This window comes from Paramormyrops kingsleyae, chromosome 1, assembly GCF_048594095.1.
Source record: "Paramormyrops kingsleyae isolate MSU_618 chromosome 1, PKINGS_0.4, whole genome shotgun sequence".
NCBI lineage: Eukaryota > Metazoa > Chordata > Actinopteri > Osteoglossiformes > Mormyridae > Paramormyrops > Paramormyrops kingsleyae.
The window spans coordinates 27,655,541-27,678,025 of NC_132797.1; the positions used below are offsets into that span (position 1 = coordinate 27,655,541).

At 45.7% G+C, this 22,485-nt stretch overlaps 3 protein-coding genes across 16 annotated transcripts in view; 1 reads left to right on the forward strand and 2 right to left on the reverse strand.

Annotated features, from left to right (window-relative positions):
• The window catches only part of LOC111850047 (PH domain leucine-rich repeat-containing protein phosphatase 1), a 35,477-nt gene extending 28,495 nt beyond the window's left edge, over window positions 1-6,982 (reverse strand). Inside the window, exon 1 of the mRNA XM_023823487.2 lies at window positions 5,461-6,982. Coding sequence (XP_023679255.2) covers window positions 5,461-6,982 — 1,522 coding nt within the window. The remainder of the gene's footprint in view (window positions 1-5,460) is intronic.
• tbc1d7 (TBC1 domain family, member 7) lies at window positions 4,182-14,674 on the forward strand. Of its 11 annotated transcripts, none has more exons than XM_023823490.2 (9): window positions 4,182-4,469; window positions 4,645-4,726; window positions 9,285-9,422; window positions 9,551-9,631; window positions 11,140-11,330; window positions 11,641-11,778; window positions 11,921-12,066; window positions 12,311-12,440; window positions 14,186-14,674. In XM_023823490.2, the coding sequence occupies exons 3-9, from the start codon at window positions 9,311-9,313 to the stop codon at window positions 14,270-14,272; spliced, it is 885 nt and encodes a 294-aa protein (XP_023679258.1). In that variant the 5' UTR covers window positions 4,182-4,469; window positions 4,645-4,726; window positions 9,285-9,310; the 3' UTR covers window positions 14,273-14,674. The 11 variants fall into 11 exon arrangements, with proteins under 11 accessions (XP_023679258.1, XP_023679260.1, XP_023679263.1 ...); XM_023823492.2 differs by having other exon boundaries at window positions 4,182-4,437; XM_023823495.2 differs by having other exon boundaries at window positions 4,190-4,469; window positions 9,321-9,422.
• Window positions 14,675-16,937: 2,263 nt separating this feature from the next.
• Window positions 16,938-22,485, reverse strand: part of phactr1 (phosphatase and actin regulator 1) — a 49,823-nt gene continuing 44,275 nt past the window's right edge. For all 4 annotated transcript variants that reach the window (XM_023823638.2, XM_023823637.2, XM_023823640.2 and 1 more), the window contains 5 exons: window positions 21,440-21,495; window positions 20,024-20,085; window positions 19,387-19,527; window positions 18,466-18,542; window positions 16,938-17,853 (listed from right to left, as the gene is read on the reverse strand). In XM_023823638.2, coding sequence (XP_023679406.2) covers window positions 17,838-17,853; window positions 18,466-18,542; window positions 19,387-19,527; window positions 20,024-20,085; window positions 21,440-21,495 — 352 coding nt within the window. In that variant the 3' untranslated portion in view covers window positions 16,938-17,837. The remainder of the gene's footprint in view (window positions 17,854-18,465; window positions 18,543-19,386; window positions 19,528-20,023; window positions 20,086-21,439; window positions 21,496-22,485) is intronic.

Genomic DNA, 22,485 nt, shown 5'->3' on the forward strand with positions numbered 1-22,485 from the left:
GGGGGGCAGCAGAGAGCACAGACCAACTTTTTCCTTCACTACCGTCCACCTGACACTTAATCCCTGTCCAATCTTTTCCCAGCTGTTCTGAGATAACTGTCGTCTCTGTTGCTATGCGAAGTAACATCATATTGGTGGTTAAGGTTTTGTACCAAATTGCACATTTGCTCCATTTTTTCAACTGAATCTCACACACAGTGCCTCTCAAACTATTGGCTACACTGGGCCCACATTTGCCAGTGATACTGCTCGTTTTCGTCTGGATCCAAACGCTTTTGGAAAACGTGCACAAATACGAACAAAACAAATGCAGAGTACAGACAGAAGGCTTGGTTTGTATCCACATCCGTATTTAACGATTAGCATAAATGACCCTTTCGACATATACTACGATCTCTACATGTCGACATTAGAACACGCAAATGCTGTATTGCAAAATCAATCACAGAATGAAGACTACCAAGTAGCTACACACCTGCACAGTAGCGTTACGCAACAGCCTCTGTCTTCTCCAACCAGATGACATGCTGCATTCTTCAGCAAGCAGCCCCGCCCCCCTCAGCCACCGCCACTCCACCAGACACATGATCCAAGCACTAGAACGTGTCAAAACTGATTAATCCTTTACATAACCCGTCACAAGACAAGTGACTTGTTCAACATTTAATAGCCCTTGACCGTAACCAGGACTAAGCAAAAACACCAGAGCTCGCCGGTCAGAGTCCTGGGACGGACTTCATAACAGTCACTTTTCCTATTCATGTTCTACACTGAACTTGTATAATATAAACAATAATGATGACAGTTATAACACCACCCAGTATAGTAACATTTTGGAAATACTTGTTAATCCATGTTTGTAAGCAGGGTATGTTCCTCTCTGAGGGGTTTGACCTTGGAACATGTAACTTGTCCTATGCACTAAATTAAAAATTATTAGGTGCTGATGATATAGGATGGATTTACCTTTAAAGGGCTGGTTTGAAGTTGTTGCTACAAACTGAGCCACAGTTATCACCTGACACGCAAAGGGGCCCAGAACCTCTGAACCTCTCTGTTGCGTGTCCCGCACTAATCACGAGGCCTGGAAGTGGCATCACGCGTTGCTAGGAGACCGCTGACACAAACCAAAAAAGGGTGCTTGTTTTTCAGCAGCATTTTTCTTTCTCTTTCTTTCTTCTTTTTTTTTTTTTTTTTAATCTGTATCCCAGCTGGCAACCCTTGAGAAAATACAGCTGGGGTTGGGGGGGGGGGGGGGGATCTATCACCATATGTAATGAATAACAGGTCGAAAAAACGTGTGGGAGATACGGAGTAATTACAGGTCGCCTCCACCTACATGGGAATGTATGGGACAAGTGCAGACAGGACATGCCGGTACCTACAGCCCGAGACCCTCTGACACTCGCACCCTAAGCCGGCTCCTTACTCCCAGGATGCATTTCCACACAAGATGGGTGGTGCTACCAGGATTGTTGCAACAATGGGGCCACGGCCATGTTTAATACTTTAACCACATCTTTCCCGGGTTCCATGCTTCACCCACACATGTTTGACTATACCTCTACCACACAAAGCTGTTAAACAATGAACGTTCAAAATAAATAAATACATATATTATATATACACACATAAAAATGAGTCCTTAACTAAATAATTCATGACTTAATTACTCACACTAACCAATTAAGATTCAAATGTCCTTTTTTAATGCATGACCTACTTTGGTTTTTATAAGTATTCGGCATGAAACAGCATGAAAAGGGGCAGTTATATAATTACTAGCACAGTGTTACTCTTCATGTTGGGGACACGCCCTCCTCCAGGGCAGGCAGGGCACCTGCACATCATGCAGTCTGTTCATTCATGCCGTGTTTACCTGGGGGGCGAATGAGGTGGAGGAGGAGCAGCCGTCGCTCTCCGGGAAAGAACTCCCATTCAAACCACCTAGGATGTCAAGCCCCAACAAAGACGGTGATATCATCACCCTCTTCCGAGATCACGGGAGGCGACGGAAATGCAGATCGGGTGCTCGTGCAGCACCCCTCGCTTCCAAGTTCTCCTCTACCTGACCTGGAGGAAGAGCCCCAGTCCGTTTTCACACGGGCTGAGGTTAACCACCGTGGCCCGGGGTCCAGTGCTAATCGCTGCTCGCTAAACGGCGCCTCTGTCAAAGACACTACGTTATCACCCCAATGGCTAGATGCTAGGAGGAAGAGTGCTGAGCCCTAGGTGGACCAGCATGTTTCCTCCTGAGGACCGTCACCTGTGTGGGGGCAGCCACTTACCCCGACCCCAGGCCTGAGAGTGGAGGCAGGGCCATCCCCTGACAACTATACGGCAACCTTCATTTGCGAGGGGGTAGAAAATGGTGTCTTCTTCAAGCTCCTCACCCCCGACAGGAACACATGCTCCACATTCACAAGGGGTCAGGGAACATACCTCAAATAACTCAGCCCAACCAGGGAGATTGGGGGGGGGGAGAGTTAGGTGTCTCCCCACCAGGGGCGTTGCTAGAGATTTTGGGCCCCATGAAAGCATATCATATTAGGCCCCCCAGTCCAAACCAATCCAGTTATTTTCCTAATTTTTTAGGGCCCCTGTCACTCAGGGGCCCTTGGAATCGTCCTAGCTTTCCTCCCCCTTACGGCGCCCCTGCTCCCCACACATATTTATAAATAAATAAAAATATAGCTTTATACATAATGTCACATTCTAACAAGCAAAGCCCTAAGCTGTTCTGTTACGAAATACCACACCTTCCTGAACAGAAATGTTCCTTGCAGGTGACAGGCGTCTAAATCACTGACCTACAATAATTCCAGAAGCTTCTCTCCATTGCTTTTCAATGCTTTCACTTGTAACATACTGGTGTTACAATGGCAGAAACCGGACAGACAGATGACAAAGGCTTGTGTCTTGTTTGATAGAAACTTAGCTCTGGTTCTCGGCAAGCCTTTGATATATTCCCTAAGCATTTACTTAAGGAGAAGGGAGAAAAGAACAGTTGATCTAATTTCTAATGTTCCAGATTTTTTTCATAAGGAAGGTATTAATAGTCATTGAGTCTGCTGGGACAGGATGATTTGATGTTTAATCACGATTTAAATCTGTAGAAGATGAGGTCTGCTATATTTATTATGCTGGCACCACTTGGTAGTCATGTCACGTGTCATTATGTAAACAGACAAATCAATCGCCTGCTAGCATTTGATAATATGTTACAAAACAGGCATCTGATACAACCAGCTCACAAACTGCCCTCACAGAGTAGGTATTGCAGAGAAATTGACGGACAGATCAACATGACGGAAGAAAGCAAAAGACCACTTCAAATACCGTGTTATTATTTTTTTGTTTAAATTGTTTTCAGAAAGACTTTAGTTCTGCGACATGAGCACAAAAGGAGGGAGAGGTCACACCTCACATCAGCTGAGGGCTTCTGAAGTTCATAATTTAACCGAGTCTCGTGAGGCCGCAGGGGTCACGGTTCTTTTGTACGCATCTCCAGGCTACTCGCGAGCCTGGGGTCAGAACTTCTTTCCAGCCTATTTTAAAGGACATTAAAAAAAACCTCCTGCGTGTTTAGCTGAATGAAAGCGTGAACTTCCTGTGTGTGTCGGGCTATGAATGGGGGGCTTGGCAGCCGACCAGACAGACAGCACAGGACTGAATGCCATGGATTCAGCCCCCGCAAAGCTGCTAAATCGAAGGAATTCAGAGGCTCACCCAAGCTTTCAGAGTCCCTAATGGATGAAGCCCCCCCCCCAAGTCTCCCGGCCTGTGACAGGTGAAAGGCACGTCATGCACATTTAGCGGGAGGTGGGACCACTACTCTGCTCTAAGCTTTCTGTAAAAGAAGGGGGGGGGGGGAATCCCCACTGCCCCTCCCACACAAAGGTTTGTCAAGGTCCGCAAGTTCTGGCAGGTTTTAGCGAGATCTCATTGTCACAGGTCAGGCTGAAGCCCTGCAATGTGGTGCAGTAAACACTTACACTGTCGCATCTTTCGGTCTGTGCTGTGACAGTACAACTAGCTTCCACCCAAAGTTCGAAGGTCTTAGGGGGAGGGGGTTTAAAACCCATTCGACATTAACTGCCAGCCAAACTCATTCTTGTCCTGTGACCTCCCTCCAACTCCATTTCTCTCCCATGGTCCCAACCTGACAACTCCGGACATTCCAAACCACGCCCCTCCGCACCGGAAACCACGCCTCCCGCGCCAGTCCGCGCACGTTGTCTCCGTAATCGTTTGACCTACGCTGGAATGATCGGCACTCAAAAGCGCCTCGCACGGCTACGGAAGGGCCACCGGCACACACAGCTGTCAGCACTGACAAACTGAGATTAGCGTCGCTTGAGATGATTACAGCCCCCGCTGCACGTTAATTTGATAAATGCCAGCGTGGGCGGGCATCTTTACGTCCGGAAGCAACAAGTGAGGGAATTTTCCATCTCTTATAATAAACGGTAATCACTGTTTATTATAAGACGACTAGTAAAGCCTTATTCTACGCAGTCTCCGTTAACTGCAACCTACTCAAACTACACTGCAGAAAATGAATTATACTGACACACTTTAAAAAATATATCGCTACCCACTCCAAGCGAACCGCAAGACTTTTCGAGTCTGTTTATTTTCCAGGGGCATAAGAAGACTGCAGCTCCGTATCTCAACGGCTGTCACAAATCCTCAATGGTGAAGGACTGACGCACTTGAAAATTTGGTAAGAGGAGGCGGCGTGTGGGAATTACACACGAACTGGAGATTATCCCTAAGATTCTAGAAAAAACAAGAAAGGGCCATTTCTGCTCTTTACAATGTGTAACTTATGCAATGTTACCAAGCCATTTCTATACCTTAGGCAAAACTATATCTAAATGTCCAAACTGATGCCGAATACTCAATCTGATTGAATTCTAAATATCTGCATTTAACTGTGACGTAATATTAACGCAGGGCAATACTGCATTACTTTTTTCCTCTTTATATTCTCAGGGTTAGCAAGGGAAAATACTTTGTGGAGCCCCACCTACGCCACTGTGACTGTTCCCCCGCTAGTTTCCTTTTCGTGATACAACTAATGCGGTCTATTCCCACATCTTTTTCGTGTACGGAGCCATCGAAGGCACCTGTTAACTCCATATGCATATTTTTAAAAGGAAAAGCAGCGGGACAACGCAACTCATTGTCTCCGCGGACAATCAAATAACCATTTTTCGGTTCATACCTCTTTTCGGGGCTACCATTCATCACAATGGGGGATTGCATGTACGGGGCCCTTTGGGACCTTGTTTACTGGGGTCCTATAGAGCATAGCTGAAAAAACCGATACTTGTCTACGCCATGACCGCTCTCTCATCGACCTGAACTGTTGCCAAAGATCACCACGATGACAGTAAACAGTAAAAGACAACTTTCCATATTCATGCGCTGACGCACTGCCGTAAATCCCTTTACCTGCGTAGAATCGGATCAAGCAGCCGATCTCAGTGTCCATTCCCTCCTCCTGCACTCGCCATGCGTCCTTAAATCCCAGTCTAAAGAGGTAGTCGTTCTGGATCTGCAGCGGCTTTTCGTCTTGCTCTAACCTCCTGGCGGCTTCGCCATGCAGCTGAACGTAAAGAGTCGGCATCTCATCCTCGGGGTCGGGATCCTGGCCGCCGAGATGTGTCAGGGGCCTTGGCAAAGTGTCATGGTTCCCGCCGCCCGACAACCTGCCAGAACCGAGGGGCACGCCTCCGCAGGGTGCAATTCTTCCGGCGCAGTCCGAAAGCTCCCCGCCACCTCTGGCCGTGTTGCTATAGTTATCTGCGGAGGGCACCAAAAGCCGCCTTGCGATGGATTCGGTAGACAAGCATGAGGAGGGACAGTCCAGGTCCAGTTCATCGGAAGAGCTCCCGAACGGGTCAAGTCCCTCCGTGGGACTCAAGGCGGCCGCGTCTGCACCCAGCACCATACCGTCGCTCAGGGAGTCGCGGCCGCCGGAGCTCAGATCGTCAAAGGTGCCGCTCTCCACGTCCGAACTCGAGTTCAGTCCGCAGCTGTCCGTGCCTGTGTGCCGCGACTCCTCCGTCTCCGCATCTATCAGGGCATCGATCTTGGGACTAAGGAGGATGTCCGACGGCGATACTTCGTCCTCATAAAGTTTACTTGCCCCGTTTAAGATACGCGCGTCGGTCGTCTGCTCCGCGTCTGGCAGAAGTAGTAACCCCAACCTGTCATCCGTCGAACCGGACTGATCCCCGTGTCCATCCCGCTTCCCAGGTTCCATAAACTCATGCCTGCTACGCAGATCAGTGGCCGCACCGGCCACTCGGACAGCGGTCCCCCCCCTACCGTGCTGCCTCAGCCTGCGCGCTATCTCCCCGGCAGTGGTGTCCACAGTGCATAGCACCGGCCTAAGGCAGCGCAGCTTCAGCCTGTCATGAACGTGCACGCATCCCCGCTGCAGGTCTCCTCGCACCCACTGCCTGTCGGACGGTTGCAGCTGCACGCCGTGCCTACGCCTTAACGGGACCTTCCCGTCCAGGGTGCGAGCGGCGATGGGCGAGGCGGAGGCCAGCGGGCGCATCTCGCCGCCCGGGGGGGCGGCCGCAACGGCGGCGGAAAGATTCCTCTTCAGCCTCTTTCTTCTCATCAGCAGCGAGTTCACGTTGACGCTGGCGCTCAAGCCGCGGCTTTTCACCGGCGATTCGGCGACGGCTCGCCTACGGTGCACCGCCTCTACCCGAAGCAAGGCGGATGATGGTCCATCGTAGTCTGACGCCGGCTCCCCGGCTCCGCCATCATCATCGTCCTCATCTTCATCACCATCATCATCCCTCCTCACGGCGGCGGCCACTCCGTTGCCGGGCTTCTTTAACTTAGACACACTTATTTTACCCGTTTCCGAGCCAGACACCACTATTGCAACAGTTCTCACCGGACCGCTCCTCTCCAACCTGTTTTCTCCCACTGCCGCAGACTTTGCACTTTCCATTTCTGCCCAAGTTAAAAAAAAAGCGAATATTGCTTTGCGTCTAAAAATAAATAAGGGTGGTTTAAGAAAAACGCTCTCCCGTTAGATAAGTTAACGAATCGCGTCCTTTCTTACGGCTTACATTCTTTCGCCTGTTCTGCTAGCTAGCTATACTGGTATAGCTAGCCAGGCTTCCAGTTGTTCCGCTACTTGCTCCAGCGGTCAGCGTTGCTCCGTCGTTATTGACATCGCCATAATGGAGACTGGCTAACGAGATCTGCTAGGAGAAACTCCACAGGCACGGCAGGAGGGCGGGGCGGACGGGGGCGGAGCCACGGGGCGTGGTCACGGACCATATATTATTAAATCATATGCAGAATATTTAATGAGCCGTAACTCCCTGGCGACACGAAGCGGAGGTAAAAAAAAAAAAAAGGAAAAACTTCGCGCATCCCCGACCCGACCCTTTTGTGGCAGCCGCTGCCTGCAGAGTTGCATCGTGGGAATGATTTTTTTTTCTGAGCGCTGTTGACTTTTACGTAACGTCTTGTACTGGCGGCTGGGACTCTCTTTCCCGTCAGACATCGCGCAGTAAATTATCGTGGTTGTTTTGGTTTGCAACTTAATGGAAGTTCGCGTTCAGCGTTCGATTAGCTCCTGCACAGCACTGGCGTAGTTATAATACAAGGCTTACCCTATACGATTGTCTGATGGAAAAAAAATATATAGATCAGTGATTATTTCGTCTGAATGAAATATGCGCCAGTTTTATAATTAGAACAGTTTTTCTTTAAAGTTAAAATGGGTGCTACTTTTCAGAAATCTTAGCGTGGAATAAATTAGTTATGTTATGAGGGAGTTAGGTATTTATTACAGTGCTATATTTTGACTTGACACGAAATTAGAAGCAGGTAGTTATTTGATGCCCTCTGCTGGAGACAGCTGTTGTACACATGATACACCTGGATACGTTTTCATATTTAATTGAAGTGGTCGCTAAGTTTGGGAAGTGTGGGACTTGACATTGTAATTCTGAGAAAACAACTGGTACTCATTCTGTACTATTATCTAAATGAACAAATGGTTAGTAAAGCTCTACTCTGCGGATGATTTACTTTAGATAACGACGCCTGATAATCTAAGCGGTATAGAGGAAAAACAAGCAAACGTGACTAGGGCAACAAACGTTTAATCCTGACGCATTGTCCCGCGGCCTGCAAATAACTAGGAAATGGGTATAGTTGTTGCCAAACGAGCTAAAGTCTAAATCGTTACAAATTCAACTTCCAGCTGCGCCATTGAAATGGTCTTTAACTTTATCAGTACATACAAGACTGAATTGTAGAATTACTAGTCGATTTGGATAAGTTTGAAAATCATGATCATGGTTGCCTAGTAAACAGACCTAAACAAAATAGAAAAACCAAGAAAACGATTTTTTTTTTCATTCATTACAGACGGGGTTCACAAAATGATTTTGCGCCATCTGCTGGGAAGTACGGAAAACTAAAATAAATCGCCTAGAAGAATTTAGTAGTGGGGAAGCACGTTAAATATCGGCGTAGCAGTGTAACGTCCTTTAAGTATTAGTTTATTTTTGCAAATATAAGCAATTGAAATAACATAAATTTAGCGCCATTTTAAATTGAAATATAGAATGTGAAAATTATCAGTTGACTTCTGTAGATTCGTGCACGCGTAACGAAGTTCTGAATTTGGGCTCGTACGCTAGGATAGCCCGTGGATGCTGTGAGGCCTACTCGCTTCAGATGGTATGGATTCCGTGGTCAGCTATTTAAGGGTTATATGTATTACATTATTTTTGATTTTATTGCAACGTTTCGTATATTCTACGTTTTGATTTAATAAACTAATTTAAATATCAGGGGGCTACATGAAACAACGCAAAGCTGTTTTGATAGCATCCCTGTAGCGGACGCTGTGGCTGCAGTTATGTTGGTACCTGTATTTATAGTGAATTTCATGTTGCGATGAATAATGTGTTTTCTCTTAACATAAAATCATGCTAAAATAAAATTGCTTAAGTGTTGTTCAAAATCCAAAGGAATATGAAGCAGAATTCTGGGTTAGTAACAGCATAACGCAAAGCAGTGAAAATTTGCAGTATAATTTCATCGAGTAGATTAAATAATTTTAGAAATAGTAAACATCATTTCTTTGTTCAATACATTGTGAGTATGATAACGAAGATCGGTTTGTGAATTGAGCAGTACATCTTCTGCTTGCTGGCCCACAGGAAGCCCATCTGATCTGATTCTCTGGCTGCTGTGTGCTTTACAGCTCTGTTTGATTTTTGTTAAAGGTACACTATTTCTCCCCTTTATAATCATGGCCGAAGACCCACAGAGGAACTTTCGATCGGCCTACTATGAGAAAGTTGGGTTTAGGGGAGTGGAGGAGAAGAAATCCCTGGAAATTCTGCTGAAAGATAACCCGCTGGGTAGGTATCCCATCCAGGTGGGTCTCTGTCCTGTAGCTGTACCTTCCTGAATATGCTGCTCCTGATCTCCAGCAGGATGAAAAGTCCTACGTCCTTGCATGCTGTTTAATTTGATTTCCCCCTGGTAGATGTGGAAAAGCTCTGCACTTTCAGTCAGCGATTTCCTCTTCCCTCTATGTACCGGATCCATGTGTGGAAGGTCCAGCTGGGTAAGTGTGGAACGATCTCTTGCAGCTCAGTCACCTCTAAGATCTTATTTGTATGCTTGAACAGCACGGGTTGGGATGTTCTCTGTTTTAGAATAAGGATTTTAAGTTATTAGTATATTATGTAGTGATGGAGAAATAAGGCTCTGTGAAGGAATGGCAAGAAAAGTGTGTTTATAAGGCACACTATCATTCACAGAGGTCATTCAGTGTGCTGTACAGGAATAAAAGTATACAATAATACAAGTAATTGAAGTGGTCGCGTCTGAGCAGCTGTTGAACCAATTGACCAGCCATCTCTGTGGTGATGCCAGTTGCTTCACAAATGACAGATTGTTATAGTATTTTTAATAGTGGAATGTGTTTTGAGCCAGACACCATTTTCGCCTAGAGTTCCACTGTCGCTTGTGTGAAAAGAGAGAGCATGTGGAGGCGCCCTCCCACGGCCTCGCGTTCCTGAGCACTGAGCGTGGTTAGCTCTGTATCGAGACATTCCAGGGATGCCCCCCCTGGTTCTCTTTGATCATACAGGTGATCAAACAAGTGGAAGGTGCTGTTCCAGTGTGTCTACCCCCAGTATGAATTTGAGAACTGAAATCTGAAGTGTTTTTTCGCATGCAGTCATATGAGGGGCAGCATCGGTGACGAGGCATTTTACCATGTTCTGTAAGCCCCACTGATGCATGAGGTTAGTGGTAACTACAGCGATGTTCTCTGCTGTGTGACATAGGGCTGCACGATATCACGTTGCGATATTATCACGGTTTGTGTGCATGCGCATTAATCACAAGGGCTTTAGATAAAGGGCACAAAAATATGTCCGGTCACCAGCTTTTTGGTACTACATGGGCATTTACCTGTTTGCATTTAATATCCTTGCTTGTAATATTTTTTTATTGCCTTCTGTTCAAACCATTTTGAAAGCATTGAAATTCAGCTTGTACTACTCTCACAAACTTGAGAATTAAAAAAAAATAGATGTGAAATGCAGTGTTTGTTTTTTGTGTGGAGCAATTGACGTTACCTTAACTTTTTAGGTTATAACTAGGGCATTTTGTTGCTCTGGTTTGATGGTTTTTAGCCAATTTTCCCCAAATAAGTAGCCAAAAATCAGTAACCGAAAAACTAGATAAAATATTTTAAAATCTTTCAATTTTATTGCATGCAACGCACAATAAGTGATGAATTAGTATATTTTTGCTTTTTTGTCTTTTTTTTCCCCCCTCAGCTCAGTAACATAATTGTATAATTTGAGTCTTCAAACTGATTTTAAAAATGAGATAAAATGAATGTTACCATATTTATATTGTGACAGTGACCCATATATTCACCTTTGTATTAATTCTACATTCATTTGGGGATTCAGTGTATAAATATTTACTATCATAAGTTTTAATATTAGGTGTGATTAATCTAAGAAAGCTGTGCGATTAATAGGTTAATTATTTTTTTTGTTGGTCTTCCGCTTACTCTGCGGTGATGTTTCTTGACCTGTGTGTCTGCGTCCTCAGGGATTCTGCCGCCCCACAGTGACTCCCACAGCCTGGTGATGGGCTACCGCAGGGAGCAGTACCGGGATATTCTGGAGGCTCTGAAGGCCATCCGCGTGGTGCACGCTGCCACCCCCCAGGTGGAGGTCTACCTGCGTATGTTCCAGCTGGAGGCCCAGGAGCTGTCGCGCAGCTCTGAGCTCGCTCCACCAGTAAGGCATGGGTTTGTTGTTTCCCGCACCCCCCATATAGTGAGTGTTCGTGGCCAACAGGGGCCAAATCTGTGGATTGAGTGCCGGTAAATATTGCCACTGGGCCCTTCATGAGCAGGACCCTGAGATTTGACCAGCAGATTTTAGGTAACACGTCTGAATTTGAGCACTGTGTCGGCAGCCGCCCCAGATGGTACCATTGAGAAATGGGGGTGCATATGTTACTATCATTTTGAAACCAAAGACTTGTGCAGAGTCCTTTTGATCTGATTTGATCTGATTCAGCATAAAATGGTATCACTCGCTGCAGGGGGAGGACGACGAGAATTTCCTGTCCATAGCGAAGTCGATGGAGGAGATTGTGGAAGACCCCGTAGACTGCTACTGGCTCATCAAGTGCTTCGTCACCCAGTTCAACAACAAGTTTGGGGACACTGTCCCACATCTGGTGAGAGCTGGAGCTAGAACCTAAAACAGTCAAGAACGTGTCACCTGACACCTCTAGAAATGCATAGAAGTGAAAATATAAAGGGTTTATACAACCTGGCATTTGATCCCACAACAATCTGGCCCTTTTTGTTTTCCCTCAGCCCAAGAGCCTAGAGCACTACCTTAACATGGAGGACAGCAGGCTGCTGACCCACCTGAAGAGCTGTGGGGCTCTGACCAAGCTGCCCTATGACCCGTGGTTCTGGAGATGCTTCTCTGGGTGCCTCCCAGAATCCAGCCTGCAGAGGTACAGAGGCATCTAATTAAAGCCTTTTAAATCATTAAAGCTTTGATTAAGGTGAACAGATAGGTGAAGTTCATAGAAGGGAATTATTCCCTTTAAAAATAGAACAACATTGTGGAGTAAATATGTTGATTAACATTTACAAGACCAAGTTTCAGCCAAGCTTTTTATCAGTGTTGTGGGAAGAGGTGCCTGTACTTTTGGATCTATAAAATGTAAGGATTTTGTGTCAATCCCCCCATCACAGGGTCTGGGACAAGGTTATCAGTGGCTCCTGCAAGATCCTGGTGTTCGTCGCTGTGGAGATCCTGCTCAGTTACAAGAACAAGCTGATGGGCATGAAGCGGCTGGAGGGAATCCTGCAGTTCCTGGCTAATGTGAGGCAATTTAGATCGTTAGAGTACCTCCTACAGGATGTATGCATGCAATGTCACAGACACAGCACCTCTCTGTCTTTCAAAATAACCATCACAGGAAGTCAAGGAAATGGCTTCTTCTGTTCCTCTTATTTATAAGTGTAATGTTTCTGTTGCCGGTATCAGAGATCCATTATAAATTACTTATTGCTTCATTATTTTTTGCAATCCTGTTTTCTCAAAGCCAATATCAGGCCAAGTAGAAAAATAAATGAACAACTTAACTGCTTAACATACAAAAACAATTTAACTCTAAATACTGATCACACTTTAAAGAAGGGCATGCAGCATTTTAAAGGTAATACAAAAAATATAACTTGAGACATGATTTCATAATTCAATTTCCGACAAAAATAACAAAACGGTATGTTTCAAAATTGAGATTGTTGTGGCTTTGTGGCCATGACAACTATGTTGTTATTCATCAAGCGAAACTGGTGTAAGCGGGAGGAATTTAGATCTCTTACCTTTGGTTGTCATGCAGATTCACTACGTTCGGGGCTGATAAATCACACTACCACACTGATGGAGTGAGTGCTGTGCATGGCTGCGTGTCAGTCGCATGGCTGCGTGTCAGTCGCATGGCCGCAAACAGTCATCACTTTATCAGCCATGTAGGTGATTAATCGGCTGATGCTGGTTGGCATTAAGTGCTTAAAAATCGGCCAATTTTCTTTTCCCCCCGGTGACTGATTCAGTCCATGCAGCTCCACCAGCCATTGAAATATATTCCTCGTTTTAAGATGAAGGTTTTAAATAAGATAAACTAAGTACTGCTACTTCAAAAGGCCAGTATGTGGTGTCATCTTTACAGTCTGTGGTGAGAGCTTAAGCCTGTTGCTTAAAACGTTTGCTTACTGGCCAAACTTTTGCTGTTCTTTTCCTTATAATTTGAACCTGTGTCCTGAGTAACTGCCTAAAGTCTGATTTGTAGCCCTTTTTTTTTTTTTCTTTCTTGGAACATGATAGATGTTTTACAGGTGAGGTCATCCAGCACACAGTCCTGATAGCTCTACACAGTGGGTGCGTCTGAAATCCCATACTTACACAGTAGCTACTGAATTTCATAAAGAACCTACTACGTGACCGTTACTGTATGTATGAGAATAGTATGCATGCAGTCTGACTCACCACGGTCATAATCGTACATATTTCCTGACCTGAATGTGTACTGATGATGTAGACCCCCGTGAAATTTTACAGTTATTAAAAACTGTCAATGGAGGAAAAAAATACATATTCGAGTCAACTTTTATAACTGGGTATTGTTCTCTACTGACTTTTTGTAGAGAGATGGACACAAATTACTGAGCAAGCAATATTTTCTCTGGTTATGGATCCATTGGTTGCATACTTCGGAATTTCGATGGATGTAGTATACCATCCAGTTACTATTTGCCTACTGTCTCATCCATGCTGAGGAGTCTGACATACTGCTCACTTCGCATACTACATTTTGCCTACTACATAGCAAACAAGTATGCGATTTCTGATACACCTAGTGTTTCTCAGTCCTGGGTCCTGCGGTCCACCACTTTTACAGGTTCAAGAAGTTTTTAATTAGCTTGGGATATATGAGCCCAGCTGGACTAGACTGCAGATTATGTATCGACACACGGTTAATTTTTAGAGATGCGGTATGTGGCTCGGGCGATGGTATCCGCAGGGAGGGAGTGCTCTAACCACAAGCTGCTTTTGCATTCCAGATGCCGCAGGAGAACACGGATGCCATCGTAACGAAAGCCATCGACCTGTGGCACAAGCACTGTGGCACTCCAGTGCACTTGGTGTAACCCTGCCTCCATCCTCCACGAGCTGCTGCTACAGGGCTAAAATGTGCCCTCATTTCTGCAGGGGAACAGACTTTTTAATCGCCGCTTCCCTGATTTCCATTGCAGCCATGTGCAGTGTATGATTTCATTGGACACGTGAGCCCCTGTGGCTGGATGGCTCCACCCACTCCGGGGATATCCTGACCCTGCATGGCGATACTGCTCGTTTACAGGGGAAAGTGGCACCATCTGAGCCGGAGGTGAAGCAGGAAGCCAGCGTCTGTGTCCTTTCCGTCTGCGCTACCCTGACCCCACCTTGACCTTTCCATCAGACGGGGTTTGTCCCTGCATGGCGGCAGGACGGAACTTCTGGAACCTTAATCTTTGATTACGTTACTCAAATAAAAGTATGTGTTCGATAAAGACTGGATGTGGTGCATCTGTAGTTTCCTCTTACGCACGACAAACACGTTTATTTAAAAACATATTTAATAAGGTTTCTTTTATACAAGAAACTGCATACATCATTATAGACAGACAGTAAGTTAAATGCTTCCATGCAGTTTCAGTCTGTACAAAAAGACCAAAATGTACAAGATGCTTAGAGACCTGGGTACTCTGCTATTTACATAAATCCAGAATCTCTTACAGTACAGTCAAACCTTCGCTTCTATATAAGGACAGCTGTACAAATTCACAAAGTTTTCCAGACCCTCTAATGAGTACGTAGACCCATCCTTCATGATGTGTTGAACTCTGTCGCCGGCCCGTCTTGGGTCATGTTTTACTGCCCCCGCTGGAGCTACTGCTTTATGACGCCTTAAAGGGACAGCGTCGTGACTAGTGGTGGTAAACCTCCCCCCACTCACACAGTGGCAAAGGTCAGAAACACGAGTGTGGCATTCCATGACATAATAATGTACATGGGGCTCATGGTGTCAGACACGTGGGAGGAAATCTTAATTCATCAAGTGGGTTAACAGGAAACAACGTACCAAATCAGTCATGCTTTGGTGGCAGTGAGGCACCTGCCACAATTTGGGTTAACCAGCAAATATTTCACGGGGTGAGCTGTGTGATATCTTTGAAAAATAAATAATAATAACAACGTTGACTTTGGGCTCCAGCAGAATTTCCAGCTTGAAATATATTCCTCGCAGCTGGAATCCAGGCCATCGAACAGCAGTTACATGTGGCAGAGTGAAAACAGGCTGTTCCTCTGCGGAGGAAGTGGAGAGGTTCGAACGAGGATTTACCACTCATGCTGGCCTGAGTCACATGGTCTCCCAGAGGGAGTAGCCAGGTTCCTGTGATGGAGGGGGTCACATCCTTACACCCCACCAGCACAAATCCTCTGACATCTGGCTGGTTAACATACTAAAAAAATGGAAACTGTATACCGTAGGAAAGGCAATTTGAGCCCTGGGGTGGGTGATGATACTGCCCAATTTTGATACTGAAGTTACAACAGAAGACAAAGATGGATTTTTACAGTTCTAAGACCTCAGATCAAGATATAACAGAGGGAACAGGTAACGGAAATTCTCTAGTGATCAACTGTTCTGCAAGTATTCATTGGTAAACAGGAAGAGAGAATAAAACAGCGGCAACCACAACCCCTGAAAGGGTTCAGTTTTCAAAGGGACAATGTGACAGGCAAAGATATAAACCAGAGTGACTAAGATGGCGATCCTGTCAACGGGGACTTCACTTTCTATTTTTGGTCTTAGGAGACAAGTAGGAGACACCCTGGTGATATTTACTGCAGAGGTGGCAGCTTGCCTGTTAATGTGGCTCTTAGTGGTGGTCTTCAAGACTAATAAGCTTCTTGTACCATAAACAAATGAACCCTAAACTAAAATTATTGCTTGGTTTGTTAACATGTAACATGTTTATCAAAGTAACTCGAGACACTAAATCCGGAGAAGTGATTCATGCAACCACAGCGACGGTGTCTTAACATTCTGAGGCAGTTTCATATTTATGCAGATGCATATTCAGACATGAAGTAGGCAGGCAGAATCATTTTTAAAATTTTACTGCTCCTATCTAATGAATCCACCCACTACGCTGGCAGTAATCACATGGCCTGCTGAAGATTCAGCCCTCTGGGTCGCCGCGAGCAGTCTCACCTGATCTATCACGGAAGCTTTCGGAAGGCAAAGCAAATGTACTGAACACCTTGAAAACAGTGACGTAATTAACATTTCCAAGGGATTCCTCTGGCATAGAGGAAATTAGCACATAGTAAATCATGAGGTACACCTTGGGAACATTAAATAAACGTCTCTTTTTCTCTAATGTCACTGGCTCTTCGTGGTACGGGTCAGGTACGGCCTGGTTCCTGTATACCAGTGGAAATGCGCCAATAGTAACGCAGGTGCCACATTAAGTAATCATGAAATTAAATAAATATTTTGTATTAAATATATATATAAACGACACACACTGAAAAGTTAGTGTCTACATAACTTATGTGGCAAACATTTTAAAGGGTAAAAATGCTTAGCGTGACAGGTGTGCATATACTGTAAATAGTGTAGGGCACCATTAACTGGAAAATTAAGGAAAGGGTCGCGAGATAGATTTTAGAATGACCCTCTCAGCCGAAGCCAGAGTTCTGTACACTATGCCGTAGTGGTTTAAAGAGCAAAGGCACAGTTCAGATTGCGGTACTTTTTGAAAGTGCTGTGAAGTTGGTATTTTTATTTTTTGTAATCAATAAAAGATGTTACACTGAACTCTTACATTAGACTTGTGACAATTCCTTCAATATCGTTAGTAATGGCCGCTCGGTATTCTGTCATACAGCAGAAATGTAGATTTAAAAAAAATATATTAGTTTTGTATCTCAGTTACTAGGACACATCTACAGTAGCAGTACGGTCACAGAGCAAACAGCAGGTGCAGAGTTGGTCCAGATACCCACTTTTCCCCTTGTAGCATGCTGTAAACCAGGGGTGTCGAACTCCAGTACTGGGGGGCCAGAGACCTGTGTATCTTTTTTTTTTTCATATGTTTTTTTCCCTGTTCCACCACAAATGATTCAGCTCAAGAGCTGTATGGTAATATAGCACAAGGAAGTGCAAGGAGTTGAATCCGGTGTGTTAAATGAGGGGAAACCCAAAAATGTGCAGGGCTCCAGCCCCCCAGGACTGGAGTTTGACATCCCTGCTGTAAACGATTTGGGGGGGGGGGGGTGTCAGGGGAAGAGCACCGCCATGCTGTGGGACGGAGTATTGCACAGGAATTCCAGACATCTGCCTTCTTGGTTTCCAACTCTCTGGTCTGGGTGCGTTGTCAGAGAGGGCAAGGGAGACCGTCACTCCCGGGACAGTCCCATGCTGGCAGGGGTGTGGATGGCCACGATGGCTAGCCAGCAGAATGGGATAGATCACCCCCCCCTATCAGGACCCGCCTCCTCCGCTGCTCTCCAGCCAGGTGGGTCACCTTACAGGGTCAGTCCTGCCGAAAGGTCTGTACTGGATATTGTGGAGTATCCTGGGCTGGCAATCAGACCACGACATACAACAGTTCTGAGTGAGTCTGTGGGGGATCCCATAACAGGGTTCTGTACAGAGGGCTTCTATGGCCTGTGGAACCTGAAATTAAAACAGAGCAGGGATGTGGTTACCATATGACAGGAAGTTCTGGACACAAAGTTCAGGTTGATATTGGCTTGGTGAATAAGGGTTACACATACTTTCAGAAAAATAGTACAGCTAATCCTGTTACAACATGTAATATCACACCGCGAATCTGTTCAACGGTGACTGTTATTAGTACCGAAGTGGAATATACCACTGAATCTCATTTGTATTTGCGCAATTTTCAGTGGGAGAGAAATGCACTATGTGAACTACAACGTGATATGTTATTTAATTAAAATACATATAATTACGTTATGGGCTGGTGGTATCACTATTTTTAGTATTTAATTCATTTTGTTTGGCGTAAGTTGTTAAGTTTTGGAGTCACATTCCCCTAACACAAATTCTCCTACTGGATATTTGTATTTTAGAATGCGATTTTAGTGAACATGAGGTTTTTCAGGAATGCATCAGTCACATTGTAGCAGGACTGACTGTATAACAAAATAGTATAATAATGTAGTAATAAAACTGTAACATTGTAGCAGGAGCACACTGACGCTCAGTATCCTTCAGGCCAGACCGAGGCTCCCTGCTATAGCGATGAGCCACGCTGCCCCCTACCTGGTCAGGTGTCGACTTGACTCATGCACCTCCATCTCTGTACTTTTGAACTCGTTCAGCTCCTTCCGAATGGCTGCCTGTGAGTGAAAGGGGGGGGGGCAAATGTTGGCAATGCGGCCTAGGAGAGACACCTAATTTACAATGGTATCCATAATATTTAATATTGTGCAAAGTAATTCAATAAGATTGTCACAGCAGAGCTTGGCAAAAAACACACCCACAAGGACCTGGCCATCAGGGGACACCAAGCAGCTGAGCACCCCCCATAAGCCCCCATAACCCCCCAGTCCCATTTACCAATGTCTTTTAACAAGTGATTTAATATCGAATATATTTAATATGAATGTATATTGTTCTTTTAATAGAACCTAATAGCCCATGTAATGTTTTCCCTATATTACATGCAGATGTAGGCTTTCCCAGAGACTAACTGAGAACAAACTGGAAATGGTCCATATAGCTGGCAGTATGAGGTGCCAAAGGTGTATGAGTCACAGCCCAGGATCACATAACACCTCCTTGGGGCTAAACTGATCTTATGTAGCCAATCTGTGCATTGGAGTCACACACTCTGTTGCCATTATTAACGCAGAGGGTAAAGTTAATCTTCCAAGGCCTTTGAAGCTCCAACTAGCCATCGCCGACGTGCTCAGGCGTGGACATTCGCAGGGTACGCGGAACGCTATTCGTATCCAGGCCTAGAGCCAGAAGGGAACCAGGTGCTGGTCTAACCATTTTCTTTGAAGGCAAATCTCAAACAATCTTCAGCCAGGACAAGGGAAAACCTACTGAAATGTACCAGCAGGGGGCACTGTTGTTTCATTGCTCCTTTCACCTTGAGACGTCTCACAGATGAATCCCATTCATGAGAACGGCAGAGCACAGAGGCCGACCCCACGCCATGTGGCCCGTGGCCGTTACCTTGTCAGCCGCGGTGAGGCGCGTCCAGGGCTTGTCTGCCCGCCGGTCGTAGTCTTGGGCATCGGCCACCTCCACGTAGTCACTGAAACGGGTCAGGATCCTGGCCTCCCTCAGCTCCTTCACCGTAGGCCGCTGGCTTAGCTGAGAAAGACATGCGTCTGGTCAGAATCTCAAAACGAGCTCAATGTGTTTCACAGACGCTGCTCTTATAAAACACGACAACAGACACAACTGGGGGTCAAGGCCGGACTTATGCAGAGGCTAACCTGGACTGTAGCCCAGGGCCCCAAGTTGAAGGGGAGTCCAAATTTTTTTCTGGTTGTTACAACAGCCTTTTATACCATATGCAGGGTCCCAGCAATGACTTTAGCCCAGAGGCCTCCACCTTCTGAATTCAGCCCTGTTGGGGACTCATTTCAGTTCCCAACGATGGAGAACAAGAACTGAATGGACAAAAACTCCACCCTGCTGACCTACGTTCAGACCGAGCATGAGAACACGCCATAGTCGTGCTCAGCTGCACCAAGATCTAATCTTTCCAACACCATTTTCCCTGATCTTGATCTTCACGCTCCTCTCTCCCCTGTCTGAAGGTTCCCTGCCATGCTGAATTCCCCAGATACCCCCCACAACTCACCTTGCGTGTCAACCGTCGCTTAATCTCCCTTTTCTCCTCCTGTTCCTCTTGTTCATTCCTTGCTGTGGGGGGGGAGGGACAGAGGTGACATTGTGACAGTTAGGATGACATCCTGCCCACAGATCTTTCTCCATCACATTTGGTGGCCACAAAGGGACTAAATGTGCAAATTCACAAGAAAACTAAAATTGGTCACATTCCAGAGAAACGACGACAACATCGGCATGCATTCAGAGCCCTGGGCGATCCACTTTTGTTTTGTATCAACTTCTCATAACATTACTATCTTGTCTATGGAGTCATTAGCTTCAACAAAACCAGCAACATCTGAGGCTATACCGACCTAGGCTCCAATAATGGCATCATGAACTAAAATTAATGAGTAAAGTTAAATGAAGTCGAACTGAAAAGGGATAGAAAAGGATAAATGACACCAGTCTGGTCTTTAGGCCACTGCGGACAAATCAGAGTCTGGTTCAACCCCTTAATGGATGGAGTCAGGCATGCTTTAATATAATTAAAGAAAAATAGCTTGGGGTTTCAGGGATTACGAGAAGGGAGGGCCGATTTACGAAACGTGATAAAATTCACATTCATTTACATCTAAGAACCGCCAGACCCAGTCATTCAGTAATTTTTTGAAAAAGTCTGTCCCGTGACAACAGAGGTGACGAGTCAAAACTCCCACTCGCCCTTCTCGTCGCCGTTAGTCATTATTAAACACAACCATGTGCAGTTTTGAGAAGACGAGCGAATGGATGGTGGATAAACAGAGTCCAGGGACACGCAGTTCTCAGAAAAAACAGCTTTCATTTCCCTGCCTTGCTTTCACGTGTACAAAGCTGACATTGTTAAGCGTCAGGACGTGAGCGGAGCTGCTAGAATGCTCGTCAGACACACCATGTGCTATGTGCTCCTGGTCCCTCACTCCTGACTATCCGTTGGGGTCTAGAAATCTGATCCTGAGACTTTCTGCTTTCCCACACTTTTGTCAAAAGCTGGTCAGACTACGAAGAACCAGAATTCACTCTACTGGCCTGGTGCATCTACATGTACCTAAAATTTGTCTGTGCAGCACATAATCGCAATTAGGTAAAAATCAGTCCGTAAATATCCGTGTACTAAAATCTGCAATGTGAATGAATGTCCAACTAGATGTGAAAGTTTAAATACTAAATAAATACTAAATGCCAACAAAATATTAAATAAATAAATAAATAAATAAATAAATAAGCACTAAATAAATACAAAATAAAGAAATAAATAGTACATACATATGACCTGTGAAACACACATTCTGCTGTATTACCACTAAGGTCCAGATGCCCTGTATATGGACCCACAGAATACGTGTAATAGACCGGGACCGGGTGGGACCGGGGCCGGGACCGGGACCGGGACCAGGACCAGACTCACGTTTGAGGATGTTCCTCTGCTCGAGCTCCTCCGCTGTGGGTCGCTGGCTGAGTCTCCTGGCGAAGAAAACCCTGATCAGTTTGTGGACCATCACCACCATCAGCTACAGCTGCTATAGTTCTGCCAGTAGCCGGGGTATGGCGTGGCATTTCAGCTGTGGCAAAGTGAAAGTAAGGGCAGGGCCACAAAGGGGGTGGGGCCAGACAGCCACGCACGAGACGAGTTTCCACCGGTCGCACCAGTCCTCGCCTCCTTACGTGCTTCCTGTTCCACCACCTGGCTCTTTAGGTGAAACCTCTCAGAATTCCGCGGGCGGTTCGGCAAATTTACGACCTGCTGAATCTCGTGATGATCACAACATCCTCTTTCACTTCCCTTTCAGACACTGAACAGAAAAACCCCGCGTCATCACCACTGCTCTAATTTGGGAGAGAACCCCTCTCTCTTTCCAAATCACTCATTCCCTCCTCCTCTTCAACCCACAGGACTGTTTCTGCAATACAATAAAGATGATGCTGCAGGTCTGGCGCTAAAAAGATCCTCAGAAGCCTGAGGGTCTGTCAGGGATCCAGGATCCAATATGCAAATGAAATTTCTCCCAGTGTTTATAACCATCCATGCATCCATACATAACTACTTATCCAGTACACAGTTGCAGTGAGCTTCGCAATTATTAAAAAATCCAAAAACACGCACATTGTCAGCATCTCATCAGCCATTATGTTTATTTGGCAGGTGATTTGACCCCAAAGTGACGTACAATTCAGAAGGGAGAGTCAGCCAGTCCCTGGAGCAATTAGGGGTTCAGGGCCTTGATCAAGGACGCAATGGTGACATCACTCTGCTGAACCTTCTGATCACTGGCACAGAGTCACACAATGCGCCCGATAACAGCTCCTCCATCAAACGCAGATCCCCTGAAGTTCAATCAGTGTCAGCTCTTCCTCGGAATGACCGGGAAACCTATCCTACTTTCGCTCTGGTATTTCCCTTGCTAAGACACATAAGGGTTCGAGCAAACCACCCACATACGTCCAGAACGCATC

Excerpts from the sequence above, each read along its gene's own strand:
- tbc1d7 (XM_023823488.2), top strand. The coding sequence starts at position 7,347 with ATGAGCCGTAACTCCCTGGCGACACGAAGCGGAG. Across the intron at positions 9,423-9,550 it reads GCTGAAAGATAACCCGCTGG|ATGTGGAAAAGCTCTGCACT; the intron begins GTAGGTATCCCA and ends TCCCCCTGGTAG. Across the intron at positions 11,779-11,920 it reads GGGACACTGTCCCACATCTG|CCCAAGAGCCTAGAGCACTA; the intron begins GTGAGAGCTGGA and ends GTTTTCCCTCAG.